General features: G+C 36.4%; 1 protein-coding gene and 1 pseudogene across 6 annotated transcripts in view; both read right to left on the bottom strand.

Annotated features, from left to right (window-relative positions):
* GCFC2 (GC-rich sequence DNA-binding factor 2) overlaps nt 1-18,860 on the bottom strand; it is a 45,765-nt gene that overhangs the window by 9,145 nt on the left and 17,760 nt on the right. For 2 of the 6 annotated variants that reach the window (XR_007135083.1, XM_047781662.1), the window contains exons 6-14: nt 18,612-18,798; nt 14,864-14,987; nt 13,617-13,698; nt 10,505-10,617; nt 9,465-9,664; nt 7,491-7,641; nt 6,738-6,859; nt 1,645-1,721; nt 18-84 (exon numbers count right to left, since the gene is read on the bottom strand). Coding sequence is in view for 4 of the 6 variants with exons in the window: in XM_047781662.1 (XP_047637618.1) it covers nt 18-84; nt 1,645-1,721; nt 6,738-6,859; nt 7,491-7,641; nt 9,465-9,664; nt 10,505-10,617; nt 13,617-13,698; nt 14,864-14,987; nt 18,612-18,798 (1,123 nt within the window). In the remaining 2 variants the exon portion in view is untranslated. Of the gene's footprint in view, nt 1-17; nt 85-1,644; nt 1,722-6,737; nt 6,860-7,490; nt 7,642-9,464; nt 9,665-10,504; nt 10,618-13,616; nt 13,699-14,863; nt 14,988-18,611; nt 18,799-18,860 lie in introns of those variants that run through there. The other 4 variants (XR_007135084.1, XM_047781663.1, XM_047781664.1 and 1 more) reach the window with 3 other exon arrangements.
* Nucleotides 2,613-2,712, bottom strand: LOC125128521 (uncharacterized; annotated as a pseudogene).

Here is an 18,860-nt window from a genome sequence, read left to right as displayed (position 1 = left end):
TGCAGTTTTCTGCTTACCTTTAGACCTGACCAGAACTGTCTTTCTTGGAACTTTGCATGTGGTGATGTTCTGTTCTCTATAGCACTAATTTGAAGCAAACAAAAGAAGGAGAAAATGTGAACGACTTTGAACATCTTTCAGAAAGGGAGTTTAAAAGATTGAGTTGTTTTGTTTTTTTTAAAACCAAACTTAGCCTTAACAGAATAAAAATGGAGGTTCTCTGATGATATCTAAGATTACAAATGTACACACACTTGGACTCAACAAACCCATTTCTCAGAATGCCTTTGGTAGGTACATCTGCACATGCACAGAATAATAATAATCACACTGTTAGCAACGGTTTACCACTTACTGCTCACCAATTACAGTATATCTATGTAATGTCATCTCTGCACATCTTAAAAGAGAATGAGGAAACTACTTATGTGACAACATAAAAAAATCTCAAAGATGTACGAAGTCTAAAAAATAAGGCAGAAAACAATAGTTAAGACTGTTTACTATAAAAAGGAGGGGAAATAAGGTTAATTCTAATTGTATTAAATGTATTCATTCTATTTATAAGCATTAATTCTTTTTTTTTTTTTTTTTTTAGGGCCGCACCTGAGGCATATGGAGGCTCCCAGGCTAGGGGTCTAATCGGAGCTACAGCTGCCAGCCTACACCACAGCCATAGCAATGTGGGATCTGAGCCGTGTCTGTGACCTACACCACAGCTCACAGCAACACCAGATCCTTAACCTGCTGAGCAAGGTAAGGGATCGAACCTGAAACCTCATGGTTACTAGGTGGATTCGTTTCTGCTGCGCCACGATGGGTATTCCATAAGCATTAATTCTAATTCCATAAAAAATAGTAACAGAGAGTATTATTGCAGGTATGTGTATGTATAGAAAGGGCAAAAACTGGGTGGACAGAGGTCAGGAGGGGGAGGGAATAATAAGACTTTTCATTTTAAACATGAATAAAATTTAAAAATACACATTCATACACATTTTTAACCACGTGAATACATTACTTATCTAAAACATTACATTTTATATGCAGATATTTCTTCAGGATTCAAATTAACTAGAAAGGTTAGAAATTCTTTTCTTTTCTCTCCATAGCACTCTTCCATCCTGCAAGTCCTCTATAGCTTCAACTCATGATCTATAACTGTTACCTTCTCAGCAAATATACGACTATATATCAAATACTACTTGTTGCATCATTTAAAGTGAGTACAGAATTTGCAGATGCAGTTTCTGGCCCCTCAGTGATGTTGCAGGCCTTATGTTGGGCTTTCTATGTCAGGCATTGTTCTGAGCATTTTTTTCATCTTCACAGTGTCCTGTGAGGTAGGTATTAATTTAATGTCCCATTTTATATTCGACGACACTGATGCTCAGAAAGGCCTAAGGTCAAGTATCCTGTAATGGTGAATCTGCTTTCCAGAATCTGTGCTTCTAACCACTCTGCTATGTCTACTGTCACGTTCTTAGAAACATGACAATAAATGACATTAAAAAATAACAATACACAATAAAAAACAAACCACTACATCTTAACAGTATGTGTGTTTTGCAAACACTTACTACACTCTTAGTGAATCTGTATTACATGATTAACTTATAAAATCCAGAAGATAGCAACCCTTACCTCAATGGATACAGAGGAATAAAAACATCATCTTCTATTGCCTTCTTCATTCTTAAAACAATGCGTTTAAGTAAATCCTATTTTTAAAAAATTTAAAAGCATCACTGGCAGTCATAGATAGAAGTATATTTACCAAAAGAAACAACCTGTAGCGCAAATTTATACATACTCACAGATTTAGGTGTTAAAATAACTATCCATTATGTACAAGAGAACTTCACTCATCCGTGTTGTTGCACATCACCCCTATTAAACTATGCTTTTTTTGTTGTTTGCTTTTATTTTTAAATTTTACTTATTTATTTTTTTTGGCCATGCTTGGAACATGCAGAAGTTTCTGAGCCAGGGAGTGAACCCACACTGCAGCAGTGACCCAAGCTGCTGCAGTGACAATGCTGGATCTTTAACCTGCTATGCCACAGGGGACCTCCTTTTTTTTTTTTTTTTTTTTTGGTTTTTAAATGCTTGTAATTTTACCAAGTATGTACTCGTATTTTATTTCCATTTTAATTTTTTTCTTTTTTGGCTGCCCTGCAGCATACGGAGTGCCTGAGCCAGGGATCAAATCTAGTTGCAGCAATGCTGGATCCTTTAACCCACTGTGCCAGACCAGGGATCCAATCTGCACCTCTGCAGTGACCTAAGCCACTGCAGTTGGATTCTTAACCTATTGCACCACAGCAAGAACTCTTGAATATGCTATTTTCATTCACGAGGGTTTTCTGTTAAGTTTGCCATTATTTCCAAATAATTGTTTAAAACAGAAGAAAACCTAAATTCACATATTTTAAACTCTGAGCTCACTAACTTTTCCAAGTATTAAAATACATTGTTTGGTGAAAAAAAAAAAAAAGTTCTCTCAAGTTTTAACTGCATACAACTTCTGTATAAAGACTTCATTATCTTTTCCTAAATGATTCTTTAAATTCTGTAATGCTTAAAATTTTCAAAAATTCCACACACATAATAAAAACGTGGTATACTTCATGAATTTGTGTGTTATCCTTGTGCAGGGGCCACACTCATCTTTGTACCGTTTCAATTTTAGTACGTGTGCTGCCAAAGCAAGCATTGTGATTAGACTCCTATTTTTCTTTTTTCCTGAAGTACAGCTGATTGACAATGGTGTGTTAATTTCTGCTGTAAAGATATTCAGATACACACCCCCCCCCCACATTCTTCTCCATTATGGTTATATACTGTAGTATATGTTATTACATATGTGTAAAACATTATATATAATATAGGATATTGAATATAGTTTCCTTAAACTTTTTTTTTTTTGTCTTTTTGCCATTTCTTGGGCCGCTCCCACAGCATATGGAGGTTCCCAGGCTAGGGGTCAAATTGGAGCTGTAGCCACCGGCCTACACCACAGCCACAGCAATGCCAGATCCGAGCCACATCTGCGACCTACACCACAGCTCACAGCAACACCGGATCGTTACTGAGCAAGGCCAGGGATTGAACCTGCAACCTGATGATTCCTAGTAGGATTCACTAACCCACTGAGCCACGACGGGAACTCCAGTTCCCTTAAACTTTAAAATAGCTTTAAAAGGCACTTAAAGCTCTAGCTGTCAGTTTTTATGTTGCTCTGTATGTATATCCATGGAGATAATCCTGGGTGGCATGGGCAGATGTTGAAGCTGTCAGGAGAGAATGAGGGCAGGGTGTTCACCACAGCAAGAGGAGCTTTATTTTTCTGTGTGTGTTTGTGTATAGCGGTGTGTTAAGATTTTATGTGAAACAGGTTCTGGGGATACAAAAAAGTTTGAAAACTACCAATCTACCTAAACAGCCATATGATGTCATTTTTCACATTTCCACTAACCAGTCAACCAACGTATGCACCATCTCCTGAGGCTGCCCACAAGTTTCGGTAGCTATTGACTGCTAGATTTCAGTTAACAACAAGAAACAAACTTTTCTCTCTTACACCTTCCACGCCTTGGTCCTAATTTACTTCTCAGGATCATGCAGAACAAATATCATCTCCTTTCCATATGAAAATTCTTCAGATTTTAAGATTTCCATCTCATTTTTCTACATTTTCTCTTTCCCATACCACCTTAGACACTCTCCATTCAGTATATTTTAATCTAGAATTAAATGCAACATACCAAGGGAAGTCTTGCCTGTGAGGAAAGCACATATAATATTTTTACTCAAAAGAGCAGACACCTAGTAGGATGAACATCACTGAAAAAAAGTGATTTCTCTAGCTAACTATGTTATTAACCTGAAATATTATGCAGTATGCTGATTCTCAACTCAGAGTAATTTTGCCATGCCTTGAATATTTACAATATTTAGAGATATTTTTGGTTGCAAAGACTGGCAAGTGCTACTGGCATCTACTGAGTAGAAGCCAGGGAAGCTTAATGCAAAGGACAGTCTCCCACAACAAAGAACTACCTGTTCCAAATGCCAAAAGTGCCAAAGTAGAAAAGTTCTAGTCTCTGACTAAAGCAAAGAACCCATTTTCTTTGGCCGCCTCATAGCATATGGAGTTACCAGGCCAGGAATCAGATCTGAGCTGCAGCTGTGACCTATGCCACAGCTGTAGCAGTGCCCAATCCTTTACCCCACTGTGCCAGGCCAGGGATTGAACCTGCATCCTGGTGCCACAGAGATGCCACCCATCCCAATGTGACACAGTGGGAGCTCCAAGAACACATTTTCAACACTCATAGCAGGAAGGCTCCCAGAATAAAAACTACCAGTACATGGAGTTCCTGTCGTGGCGCGGTGGTTAACGAACCCGACTAGGAACCATGAGGTTGAGGGTTCAATCCCTGGCCTTGCTCAGTGGGTTAAGGATCTGGTGTTACCGTGACCTGTGGTGTAGGTCGTAGACGTGGCTGAGACGTAGGCCGGCGGCTACAGCTCTGATTGGACCCCTAGCCTGGGAACCTCCATATGCCACGGGTGGGGCCCTAGAAAAGACAACAAAACAAAACAACTACTAGTATAAAAACTTCATGAGTGAATCCATAAGGTCTGCCACTTAGTCCCCAAGTGATCATTATAAGTGACTTGGCCCTCTGGGCCCCAGCCTCTTTATCTGCAATTAAAGTCAACATATTTTACAAGGTTGTGAGGATCAAGTGAGATAATGTGAAAGTGTCTTAAAAATGGCAAAGCACTATTTACATTTAGACTATAATTACATAATCTCATACAGAAAGAAAACAGAGGATTAGATTACAAAGCTGCTTCCTTATAGCTCTTACCCACTAAACTTGGTTCTATGCTTTACAACAACACAGAATAAATCTATTCCTTCTTCAAATATAACTACTATCTCCATGAACATTTTTTAAGTCGAATCTCTCTATTTTTGCATCTCTGTATTTTCAGATCTCATTTGAGTTTTTATCCTATTGGAGCTAAGTGGAGAATGCCCTTTGTCAGTTGCTTTGTGTTCAAATCTTATTCTTTCCTTTAGGTCCCAGCTCAGAAGTCACCTCTAACAAATATTATTTCACTGTAGAAAGCACAGTCTCTCTTCTTGTCTCTCTTTTGAAGTTTCTTAGCACTTTATCTGGGACACTCATCAGAGGCATGTGATCCATGAGATGAGCTTGGGCTCTGAAGTAAGACTAACCAAGGTTCAAATCTTAGTTTTAGGATTACTATAAATAAGTTTTTGAGACTCAGAGTCTTCTCTCTAATAAGATGAAGCTATCACCCCTTTTTTTTTTTTTTTTTTTTTTTTTAGTGCTGTACCTGCAGCACATGGAAGTTCTCAGGCTAGGGGTTGAATTGGAGCTACAGCTGCCAGCCTGCGCCACAGCCATAGCAACATGGGATATAAGCTGCGGCTGTGACCCACACCACAGCAATGCTGGATCCCTGACCCACTGAGTGATGATAGGGATCAAATTCGCATCCTCATGGATACTAGTCGGATTGGTTTCTGCTGAGCCACAACAGGACCCCCTCATCACTATTTTTAACAGAATTGCTGGGATTAAGTGGGATGACATAGGAAAAAGACCTAAGAGTGCCTAGAATATAGCAGGAATTAGATAAGTGTTCTTTCTTCCCACTTACTTCCTATTTGAAATAACAGTTCACGTACATCTTATTTCCTCCAAGACTACGTGTTTCTTGAAGGCAGAATCATGCTGTTATCTTTCTCCATCTTACTTCTTATAGCCTCCCTCCTTCATGATCACAATTCCAAGTGCTAAAATTTACTGGTGGTCAGAATATGAATATGACATGCCTCCTTGCTTTTCAAGCACTTTGGTGATTCTACCCTGGGTACCTTATGGTCTGTCAATCTCACTCTTAAGTTCCTTAAAGCTCAACATGAAATTGGTTTATTGATTTAACTGTGTAAGTATACAATATTATTACCAACCAACAGAATAATAATAAAAAAACCCCAAAGCACCACACAATAAAAGATTCAACAGACTCTCATCATAGCCTCTGAACAGTTCCCTCCTCTTTTATGTCTTATAAAAGTCAATTCTAAATTATGGTAAGATAAGAATCTATTCTACTGAACTTTGAATCCTCAAAGAGATTATTTGTCTTTGGCGGATTACAGATGAGTTAATATAATGAAGGTTAGCCTAATTTAAAAACCATTGTTAAGGTAAGGCCAGAATACCATTAGACTTTTGCCGAAAGAACAAAGATAATGAGTTTTGTCTTTCTTTTTGAAGGAATGAATTTACAGTATTGTATTTGTGCCCGTTCATCTCTGCAGGGCCAATGTATACTCACAAACTTGAAAGAGCCACGAGGACACAAATCAGGCCACTGAACATAAAGAAATAATCTAGTAAGAATGAAAGTAATAATCTGCATCTTACTGCATGTATATGTATCCTTTTGTAATGATTACTATTCCTTTTAAAATGTTCAGAAATATTCTGTGGAATACAAAGTATATTCTTTCATATTAAAGAGCAAAAAATGGTCAATTCTAGTTTCTGTACATCAGAGGTAAATATGTTTTTCCCCAAATAGTTTTCTGAAAATTACTTCCTCTTGCTTTTCTATAAATAAAGATTTATAATAAATTGTATTGGTTTATAATGAATTAAGAAATTCATAAATCTAGAAAGTATTACCTGTTTGCCTTTACTATCTTCATTTTCACAAGTGGAATGTTCTTCAAGAATCATTTTGCACTGCATTATTAAACTTGTTGTCTGTGAGGTTGACAAGGGATCCCAAATGAATTCTACAAAGTCTGAAACAAAAATTTTTATTGGTGCACAATTTACTTACGAGACTGCTTTGTTTGTCACATATAAACAACTGAGGCTTTAGCAAAGACTACTTCCCGCTTTATGTGGTTTAAAATCCATGCAAATCAGTACTATTACATATTTGCATACATCCTCAATTTTCCTGTCCTTTTTGGGCTTTGTCAAACTTGTCTGGATAAATGGCAACCCTAGTTATATCTTTTTTTTTTTCCCCCCTACGGCTGCTCCAGCAGCATATGGAGGTTCCCAGGCTAGGGGTCAAATCAGAGCTGTAGCTACCAGCCTACACCAGAGCCACAGCAATGCAGGATCCGAGCCGCATCTACGACCACAGCTCACGGCAACGCCGGATCCTTAACCCACTGAGCAGAGCCAGGGATGGAACCCAAAACCTCATTGTTCCTAGTTGGATTCGTTAACCACAGACTCACAGGGGGAACTCCCAAATAAGCATTTTTTAATCAGCTTAAATTATAACATCTGTGGATTTTTTACTATATTTTATAGTTCTTGTGTTCAAAAACTTATAAAAAAATTTGACTGTAACAGAAATTAATGATCTTATACTTTGTCAAAGAACAATTTAATTTTATCAAGATTACAAAACAGTACCTGTAAGTCGAGGAATAACTGCTTTGCTGATTACAGCAGACAAAATTTTCTTATCAGAACTATCTTCCTTCTTTGAATCTTCCATACTGCTATCTATAAATTCTTTTATGGATGTGAACCACGGCATCTGTTTTAAACCTATGGAATCAAACTTATAAATAAAATTATCCAAGTTATGAGTAAATTCTTAAACATTAATTTATTTATAAATAGTTAACTTTTTTCAGTAATTACAAGAGCTTTTCTAAGATTCAAAGGAGAATAATTCCATATTTTAACTCAATGTATATAGCACTAGACCACCAAGGCTAGGCAGAATGAGTAAGACCTGATGTCTAGGCAATAGGACAGGAAACTGCATTTCATGCATGCATTCATATCCAGAAATACCCACTGTGTGTTCAGAGCCTACTACATGGCAAGTACCTAAGCAGCAAAACAGACATTTATAACAACAGCAGTTAAAATAGCCATGAAATTTGTTTATAAAAATGTACTTACCTCATGCAAAATTCACTTCTGGCTCTCTCAGTTCTCAGGCACAACTGTATACTTTGCATGTGCTTTAGCTTATTATTAAGCAAATAGCAGATGGCCAATTATTTGTTCAATAACTGAACAGCTCTCTGCCAGGCATAACAGAGTACTCAATTCGACCTGAGTGGTTAACAACTAGGCTGCTGTCTGAGCAACTACCTACCACTTAGGTATATGCCTGAATCCTATACTATGAACACTGTACGGCCCTGAACCTATGGGCACACATGACTTGGGCAGAGGAAGATTAAACAACAGGGATTCACCCTTTGTTAAATCTTTATTTTCAACTCCCCTCTCTTTCTAGAATTTCATTTTCTCATTTCTGTTTGCTTAACAGGCGTGGCTATCCTATTATCATTTTCTATCTCTAAAGTAAAACTTTCTTCAAAACGTTTTCCCTCTCTGAAAAGTCACGATTTCTACTAATGGAACTATCATTGTACTAATAACTCAACCCAAAACTTGGGGTCATCTTTTCATCCACAGTCAGATGCATTATCCACTGGGCTACTGGCCAGCCTTGGGCTCATCTTTTGATGAGCTATGTTAGGGGTATTCTCAGTATTTTACTGACTCTTAATTCCTAACACCACTTTCCGTTCCCTTTGTCACTATCCCCCCATGTGAGGAACTCATCACCTTGGACTTGGGCTATGGCAATAGCTTTTCAGTACACATCTCCATCTCTTTCTCCCTTCCCTCCAAGTTAGCCTATTGCTCAGGGCTTCCTAAAACATTTCCTTCATCATGTCACTCCTCCCATTATCTACCAAAACAAGTTCACATTTCTTACTTTAGGATCTATGTAGTCTCTAGCTTACTGAACTAATTATTTCTCCCTATACATCTTCCTTTACAAAATACCATTTCCCTCCTCTCTCTTCCTGTTTAAATTCTACATACACTTTAAATTTTCATTTAAATTCCTCACCATTGTAGCTTTCCTAACCAAGCATTCCCAATGTGTCATATCCAACCTCAGAACTCTTGATACCTATTTTGAATTTCACTCAGACTGTAAAATTCTTAAGGTTTAATACTACCTTTACTGTTTTTGGCCACACTCATGGCACATGGAAATTCCCAGGCCAGGGATCAAACCTGCGCCATAGCACCAACCTAAGCCTGAGTGACAATGCTGGATTCTTAACTTCCTGTGCTATAAGAGAGCACCTCCCTTTACTTTTTGAGTGATATTAAACTTACTATAGAAGATAAAAAAAATATGTTTCCTTTCTGTAACACTTTGATGTTGTGTCACTCAGCCTTAAAAACAGAGACCCCAAGAAAAGATAAATGGAGACCACTACTCCAAAGCACTAATGACCAACTGTAACTCTAAAGGTGAGATATTTTATAGCAAACCTGATAACAAGAGAATTTAAGTAACTAAGGTGATAAGGATCATTTTTTTCACATGTTAAGCTTAAATACCTTAAGAGGATTCCAATCAATCAGCTGAAATCGTATTAGGGGATTTAAAAGCTTCGGAATGCATAAACTAATGAAAGCTTCATAATAAGAATCAGGAAACTTTTCTCGCCATTGTTGAAATTTCAATAAAATATTCTGGATATTACAAAAATCATCATGTACATCTTCAAAAATCTTCTTATGATTCTGTAAAATGTCACCTGTGAACAAAATGAGTCTTTGTATTTTATGCATTTTTTAAATTTCTGATCTGTAAGTTTGCTTTCTATAAATGCAGTTATGTAATAGTAACTTATGTAATCAACTGAGCTGAAAACTTTCCTTTGACATTAACACATAAGTTAGTTTTTATTAAAAAAAAATCACCTTAACAATTGATACCAATAAATTTTAGCATGTATTGAGCCCCTGCTATATGCCAAAACATTACATTATCTCACTACATCACCATAAGTATCTTCTCTACAAGGTAGGTGTTACTGGCCTACCTTTTTACAAAGAATAAGCAAACAACAATATGAAATACAGTGTTCCATAAAGAAACTTCATAAAAATTTCATAAATTTTATATTTCATAAAAAACATAAGTCAGGGAATCTGCCTAAGAGCACACAGAATAGATTTCCTCTTTGAACTCATCTATTTGCAAAGCCCACACTCTTTCAACTGTACATATTTCACCCTCTCATAATGCTAAAAATGGACTTTGTTAAATTCAATTATTTTAAATAAAAAATGACAATATAGAAAGTATGTAGTAGAGAAATGAAACCAAAAATGGCTCATGGTTCTTTTATAAAAGGAGATGAAAAACATTGAGGAAAAAAATTATAAACATGAAGGATTACTTATGATGCGCCTTCATTTTACCCACTTTTTCAGAGGTAAGGACAAGTCTTACAAGGGGAAAAAAATGTTTTTCCCTTTCACTGAATTTTCCCATTTATTAGATAGCTTATATATTTAAGGGCAGTCATAGCAAAGCATTACCCATCATTTCAATACTTCAAATCAAGACCCGTTAGAAACTAGGTAACTACCTCGGCTTTTCTGGAAGTCAATTGTGTCTGCTGAAGACAGTTCATCATCACTAGACATCCCTTCCTGGTGAGTACAATTCCCAGAAAGAGCCCTTGCTTGTCTTCTTTGTGCCCTATATTTAGTAATAAACCAAAAATAAATGAAAAATAGGTCCTGTTGAAAATAAATGCTTTAAAAAAAGTAAAAAAGTCATCATTTATTTAAAATGCCCAGAAATAAACCATCATATATGCATACACTTTTTTTAGAGGTCTCAGACCTGTACTAACCAATTTATTTTTTCCTTTTTTTAAAGTTTTATTGAAATACAGTTGATTTACAATGCTGTGATAATTTCTGCTGTAGAGTGATTCAGTTACACATATACAAACATCTGTTCTTTTTCAGATTCTTTCCCCATATAGATTATCACAGAATATTGGGTGGAGTTAGTTCCCTGTGCTATACAGCAGGCCTGCACTGGCCAGTCATTCCATATATCATAGTGTGCATATGCTAATTCCAAACCCCAAGTCCATCCCTCCCTCATTTGTCCTCTCTGGTAACCATGAGTTTGTTTTTAAGGTGTGAGTCTGTTTCTGTTCTGCAAATAAGTTCAATTGTATCCTTTTTTTCAGATTCCACATGTAAATAGTATCCTATGATGTTCATCTTTCACTAACTTCACTTAGTATGATAATCTCCAGGTCTGCCTATGTTGCTGAAAATGCCATTATTTCATTCTTTTTTATGGCTGAGTAATAGTCCACATACAATATGTACCACATCTTCTTGATCCATTTCTGTCAATGGACATTTAGGTTGCTTCTAAGTTCTTGGCCATTGTAAAGAGTTCTGCAACGAACACTGGGGTGCATGTATCTTTTCGAATTACAGTTTACTCTGGATAGAGACCCGGGATTGGGATTAGTGAATCATATCGTAGTTCTATTTTTAGTTTTTTGAGGAACCTCCATACTGTTTTCCATAGTGGTTTTACCAATTTACATTCCCTCCAACAGCGTAAGAGGGATTCGCTTTTTTTCCACACTCTCTCCAACATTTATTGAGATAGGTTCCCTCTATGCCCACTTTCTGGAGGTACTTTTTTTTTTTTGGTTGATGGCCATTCTGACTGATGTAAAGTATACTTTTATTTACATTTTTCTAATAATTAGTGATGTTACGCATCTTTTCATATTTTTTTTTGGCAACCTGTACATCTTCTTTGGAGAAATGTCTATTTAGATCTTTTGCCCATTTTCTGATTGGGTTGTTAGTTTTTTTGATATTGAGCTACATGAGTTGTTTGTATATTTTGGAGATTGACCCCTTGTCAGTTGCTTCATTTGCAAATATTTTCTCCCATTCTGTAGGTTGTCTTTTTGTTTTGTTTAGAGTTTCCTTTGCTGTGCAAAAACTTTTATTTAGGTCCCATTTTTAAATTTATTTTTTATTGTCATCACTCTAGGAGGTAGATCTGAGAATATATTGCTATGGTTTATGTACAGTGTTCAGCCTATGCTTTCCTCTAAGAGTTTTATCGTATCTAGTCTTATATTTAGGTCTTTAATCCATTTTTAGTTTATTTTTGTGTATGGTGTTAAAGAATGCTCTAAGTTCATTCTTTTGCATGTAGCTGTCCAGTTTTCCCAGCACCACTTATTGAAGAGACTGTCTCTTCTCCATGGTATATTCTTGCCTCCTTTGCCATAGAGCAATTGACCACAGGTGCTTGGGTTTATTTCTGGGTGTTCTATCCTAGTCCCATTGATCTATATTTGTGTTTGTGCCAGCACCATACTGTTTTGATGACTATAGCTTTGTAGTATAGTCTTAAGTCAAGGAGCCTGATTCCCCCAGGTCCATTTTTCCTTCTCTGGATTGCTTTGGCTATTTGGGGTCTTTTGTATATCCAAACAAATTTAAAAATATTTTGTTCTAGTTCTGTGAAGAATGCCATTGGTAATTTGACAGGGATTGCACTGAATCTGTAGATTGCCTTGGGTAGTACAGTCATTTTGACAATATTGATTCTTCCAATCTAAGAGCATGGTATATCTTTCCATTTGTTTGCATGATCTTTGACTTCTTTCATAAGTGAAATTTATTTTTCAGAATACAGGCCTTTTGTCTCTTTAGGACTCTTTACGTACTTTTTATTCCTAGGTATTTTATTCTTTTTGATGCAATGATAAATGGGATTATTTCCCTAATTTTCCTTTCTGATCTTTCATTGTTAGTGTATAGAAATGCAACAGATTTCTGTGTATTAATGTTGTATCCTGCAACTTTACCAAATTCACTGATGAATTCTAACAGCTTCCTGAGAGCATTTTTAGGATTTTCTAGGTACACTATCATGTCATCTGCATACAGTGACAGTTTTCCTTCTTCCTTTCCAACCTGGATTCCTTTTACTTCTTTTTCTTCTCTGATTGCCCTGGCTAGGACTTCCAAAACTATATTGAATAGAACTGGTGAGAGTGGACATTCTTGTCTTGTTCCTCATCTTAGTGGGAATTCTTTCAGCTTTTCACTGCTGAGAATGTTAGCAGTGGGTCTGTCATATATGGCCTTTACTATATTGAGATAGGTTCCCTCTACGCCCACTTTCTGGAGGTTTTTTTTTTTTCTATCATAAATGGATGTTGAATTTTGTCAAAAGCTTTTTCTGCATGATCACATGGTTTTTACTCTTCAATTTTTTAATGTGGTGTATGACTGATTTGTGGATACTGAAATATCCTTGCATTCCTGGAATAAATCACACTTGATCACTTTGACATTTTTAGTTTTATTAATCTGAATTGGTCCCCTGTCTTTTTTTCTGTAAGCCATCCCTATAGGCTATTCAGATTTGGAACAGGAAGTACTAACAATATATTTAGGACTGGCTTCTAGTTATGAGCCATTCTCAGCCTGATAAATGACATTTTACCCATTCCTTCTGACTGATCCAAATATAACGTGTCTTTAAATCATGGAGTAGAGGACTGAATAACTAAATTTTAGTTCTATATCATTCTCACAAATTAATATGCTAGGTTATGATTAATTATACTATATGGTTCATTGTATTTTAGTGAAAAATGCTTGCTCAATGATACTGTCTTTATTTTATATAATTACCTTCGAGATTCAATCTCCTCGAAAATCCATTGAGTTTTTTCATCTACATCCAAGCCTCTATTTGTTGATGCCTCAGCCTTGCCTGTTAATTAACAAAAGTTGTATCTTAGGTATATATAGGCATCTGTATATATAAACACACACAGGTTAGAATATCCTTAAATTATATATTTCATCATGCAATGAAACTGTAGTGATAACTCCCTATCAAAATACTAACAAGCATTGAGTTTGCTAGCCTAAGAAAATGTACTGTGTGGTGAATTATAGTTCAGCACTCGAGAACAATAACAGTTTCTTTCCCTCATATTCTTTTTCAGCAGTTTTCACCAGGATTTTTGTCCCTATGTTCAAATGCTAGAAACATTTACATTACCAGTAAGTCTTTCATATTATTTCCTATTTTACCATGTACCATAATTGATGACCAACTAAATGTCATGTATTTGCATCATTTTCATTTTTCTCTTATCAGCTATTTGATGCCATGGTTTCATTTCACTGTACACTGGCAGAACCTTTATCAAAGGAAGACATTGTATATAGTCTTTTTAGGGCTGCGCCTGTGGCATATGGAAATTCTCAGGCTAGGGGTTAAATCGGAGCTGTAGCTGCCTGCCTACACCACAGCCACAGCAATGCCAGATCTGAGTTGCATCTGTGATCTACATCACAGCTCACAGCAATGCTGGATCCTTAACCCACTAAGCGAGGTCAGGGACAAACCTACATCCTCATGGATACTGGTCAGGTTTGTTATTGTTGAGCCACGATGGGAACTCCCAGACATCTCTTAAAATACAAAGTCAGAGTGAGTACCAAAGAGCAGCATCCAAATTTTTTTTGTAATGAGATCTTACAGATGATTCTATACTGAAAGCCACCAACATTTCTTTAACTACCATAACCAATCTGTGGAAGGCCATGGAAACTTTGAAGTTACATTTCTGACACAGTCTATATATTTACGTTAAGTTGTCTCAAAACAGTCACTAAATGGTCATGTAAGTATTTTCAAACACTAAATGATTAGAAGTTGTAATTTTTATTTTCTAGTTTTATACTCAATTTAAGACATTTTGAAGCCCTAGCTTAAATGGTTTGAGAATTTTGGAAGGGGTAGATAAAACGTTAGTAAGAAAATACTTAAAAAACACTTCTTACATGGGAATAAAAATATTATTATCCTCCACCTGATAGTTTAGCTTAACGAATAAGAAATTGCATTGAACAAGAAATACACTAACGTGATAATTGTTGTAAATACGTTGATTCATGTTTTAGTTCATCTTGCCTGCGTTTCATAAAGATCATGGCTTCTTTTAAAAGAAGTGCATGCATGGCTGATTCTATTTCTTGGATGCTGATAATCTGAAATACATATATAAGTAAAAGTCTGTGGGTCATTATTAGTGAATTATAAAAATAATATTTATATATAAGCATATTATATGCTCAGTTCTCATATACAGAACATTTTAATATCATCATATATCAATTAAAAGAACAGTGTGAGGAACAGACCTACCTGCCAAAACTTTTAAAACTAATAAAACCAGAAAATCAACTTACTGTTCTAAACAGCTATAAATGTCATAAACAATAAAACCTAATGGGCTGGAGTCAGGAACATGGGTGGAATCTTTTCTGAGGCAGAAGAGGAGGAGGAAATAATGAATGCAATTATTTTTCACAGGCTAAATGCGGCAGACTTTAGGGGAAACTGGTAAAATTTGAAAAGACAGACAAAGACAAGTAAGAATGCTGTGAGGTAGAAATGAGTGAACTGAGTGAATTGTACTCTAATTCATAGCATTCTTATATTTCTTGGGTAACAATTCACCCACGCCAGTGATATTCCATAGCTACTGCTATGGATTCAAGCCTTTGACAGTATAATTCTTCAAGAATGAATGAAGAAAGTTACCCTGTAATAAAAATTTCAGAAAGGGTAACTACCAAGTGATATTAAATGTAGTTAACTTAAAACAATGGGGAAGGAGTTCCCGTCGTGGCGCAGTGGTTAACTAGGAGCCATGAGGTTGTGGGGCCATGAGGTTGTGGGGTTCAGTCCCTGCCCTTGCTCAGTGGGTTGACGATCGGCGTTGCCGTGAGCTGTGGTGTAGGTTGCAGACACGGCTTGTATCCCACATTGCCGTGGCTCTGGCGTAGGCCAGTGGCTACAGCTCCGATTGGACCCCTAGCCTGGGAACCTCCATATGCCGCGGGAGGGGCCGAAGAAATAGCAAAACAACAACAACAACAACAACAACAACAACAACAACAAAAAACCCAAAGGGGGACATATAATACCCAATTATTTGGTAATAATTTAAAGGTTATTAAAAAGTGATGCAGAAAGTAGAGCATATTTTTTAAAATGATTGGTCTACCTTAAAAAAAGGACAACTCAAGACCTCAATTACTACATATAAAACAAAACCAGAAATTACAATGGAAAAGAATGATTCATAAATCTGATTAACACAAAAATTCAAAATGTCTGATATCACTGCTAATTATTAGAGAAATGCAAATCAAAACTACAATGAAGTATCACCTCACACCAGTCAGAATAGCCAGCATTAAAAAAGTCTACAAAGAACAAACGTTGGAAGGATGTAGAGAAAAGGGAACCCTCCTACGCTGTTGGTGGAAATACAAACTGGTGCAGCCACTATGGAGAACACTATAGAGGTTCCTTAAAAAACTAAAAATAGAACTGCCATGATCCAGTAACTCAATTCAATTTGAAATGCACTCCAATGTTCATAGTGGCATTATTTACAATAGGCAAGACATGAAAGCAACCTAAATTTCCACTGATGGACTAAAAAGATGTGGGTACACACACACACACACACACACAATGGGATACTAAAAAGATGTGGGTACATGCGCACACACACACATACACACACACACAATGGGATACTAAAAAGATATGGATACACACACACACACATACACACACACAACAGGATACCACTCCGCCATAGAACGGAATGAAATAATGCCATTTGTAGCCATAGAGATGATCATACTAAGTGAAGTTAAGTCAGAAAGAGAAACAAATACCATATGATATCACTTATATGTGGAATCTAAAATATGACACAAATGAACTTATTTACAAAACATAACCCACTCATAGACTTTGAAAACAAATTTATGGGTTACTGATGGAAAAGTGAGGAGAATAAATTAACTCAAGAGTTTGGGATTAGCAGATACAAACTACTATATATAAAATAAACAACAATGTTCTACTGTATAGAACAGGTAACTATATTCAATATCCTGTAATAACCCTGTAAAATCTTCCTGCAACAGTTTCTTCTGAGGAAGGTGACTTCCTTTTCTCTCTATAAGCTTTTGCACTGTTTGACTTTTTTGTCTTTAAACCGTAAGAATATATTTTCTTTTAAAATAATGAACCTAGTTAATAAAAAAAGATATATATGAAGATACATCACTGAGTCACTTTGCTGTACACCAGAAACTAACTTAAAACAGACTAAATCAACTACACTTCAATAAAAAAATTAAAAAAAAACCCAAAAAACACATCTAATGTTAAAAAAATTGCAAAAACATAAAAAAATAAATTGGGAAGTTTATCCACATCAAACAAGATAAAGCACTAAAATTTTTTTTTTGTTTTGTTTTTTTTGTTATTTCTTTGGGCCGCTCCAGTGGCATATGGAGGTTCCCAGGCTAGGGGTCGAATTGGAGCTGTAGCCGCTGGCCTATGCCAGAGCCACAGCGACGCGGGATCCAAGCCGCGTCTGCAACCTACACCACAGCTCACAGCAACACCGGATCCTTAACCTACTGAGCAAGGCCAGGGACCGAACCCACAACCTCATGATTCCTAGTCGGATTCATTAACCACTGCGCCATGACGGGAACTCCGAAAGCACTAAAATTTTTAAGCAATAAAGAACTGTTCCTCATTTATTAGAAAAAAAAAGAAGGAAAAAAAAAACACCCTGTATGAACTAAAAGGAGAGCACAAAGGACACAAATAATTCAAAAGAAGAAAAACTACATAAGTTAATAAAACAAAGGGTTTGTTAGAGGTCAAAATAAATATGTGAAAACAAAAACCAGGAGTTTCTGTTGTGGCTCAGTAGTTACTGAACCCATCAAGCATCCATGAGGATTTGGGTTTGATCCCTGGCCCAAATTGGGTTAAGGAGTGGGTTAAGGAGCTGGCATTGCCATGAGCTGTGGTGTAGGTCAGATACGGCTCGGGTCCCGTGTTGCTGTGGCTGTGATGTAGGCCAGCAGCTACAGCTCCAATTCGATCCCTAGCCTGGGAACCTCCATGTGCTCCAGATGTAGCCCTGAAAAGACAAAAAGACAAAATAAAACAAAGCTTTTTTTTAAAAAATGTAGTAAACTAGAAACTGATACAATCTTTCTAGAGGATAATTTTGCAATGTTTCATAAGCCTCAAAAATAGCCCCTCAATTTGACTTAATTCACTTTCTAGGAAATTTTTTTTAAAGAGATGGGATTTTAACAGAAAAACTTACATACAAAATTTTGTATTGCTATTTATAATTGCAAAATGCTTGCAAAAAACTCTCTAATTGGGAGTTCCTGCTATGGCACAAAGGGATGGGTGATGTCTTTGTCCTGGGAGCACTGGGACACAGGTTCAATCCCTGGCCTGGCTCAGTGAGTTAAGGATACAGTGTTGTCGCAGCTGTGGCTTAGGTCATGACTGAGGCTTGGATCTGATCCCTGGCCTGGAAACTCCATATGCCGTGGAGCGGCCAAAAAACAAAACAAAACTAAAAACAAACAAAAAAATCCCTCCCTAATTGTCCAACATTAAGGGAATGCCTAATATCCCAGTATGTCAAATATGTGTAGGAAAAACCCCAGAAGAAAGTATTTAGTTGTGGGATTTAGAGTTTAAAATAATGACATAGTAAGAGAATTTCTCTATAAAAAGGGAATGAATAGATATTTATAGACATGTACCTTTTCATTAAGACAGTCAATTAAGTTTTCCACATAAATTTTCCTGCTTTTATAGAATTTAAAATTTAGAGCTTGACTTGATGAATTCTCTAGGTTCTGGATGGTACTCTTTGAGGTCTTGATATCTTCCATGTATTTTTCGTATTCTCTGAGGTGTGAACGGTGAGTATCCTGCAGTAATGTTAATCTAAATTAAAAAAAGACAAAAACTGCTTTATTTTTCAAACTTTTATTTCTACTATAGTAAGT

This window comes from Phacochoerus africanus, chromosome 5 (assembly GCF_016906955.1).
Source record: "Phacochoerus africanus isolate WHEZ1 chromosome 5, ROS_Pafr_v1, whole genome shotgun sequence".
Taxonomy (NCBI): Eukaryota; Metazoa; Chordata; class Mammalia; order Artiodactyla; family Suidae; genus Phacochoerus; species Phacochoerus africanus.
This window is presented reverse-complemented; position numbering and strand designations above follow the sequence as displayed.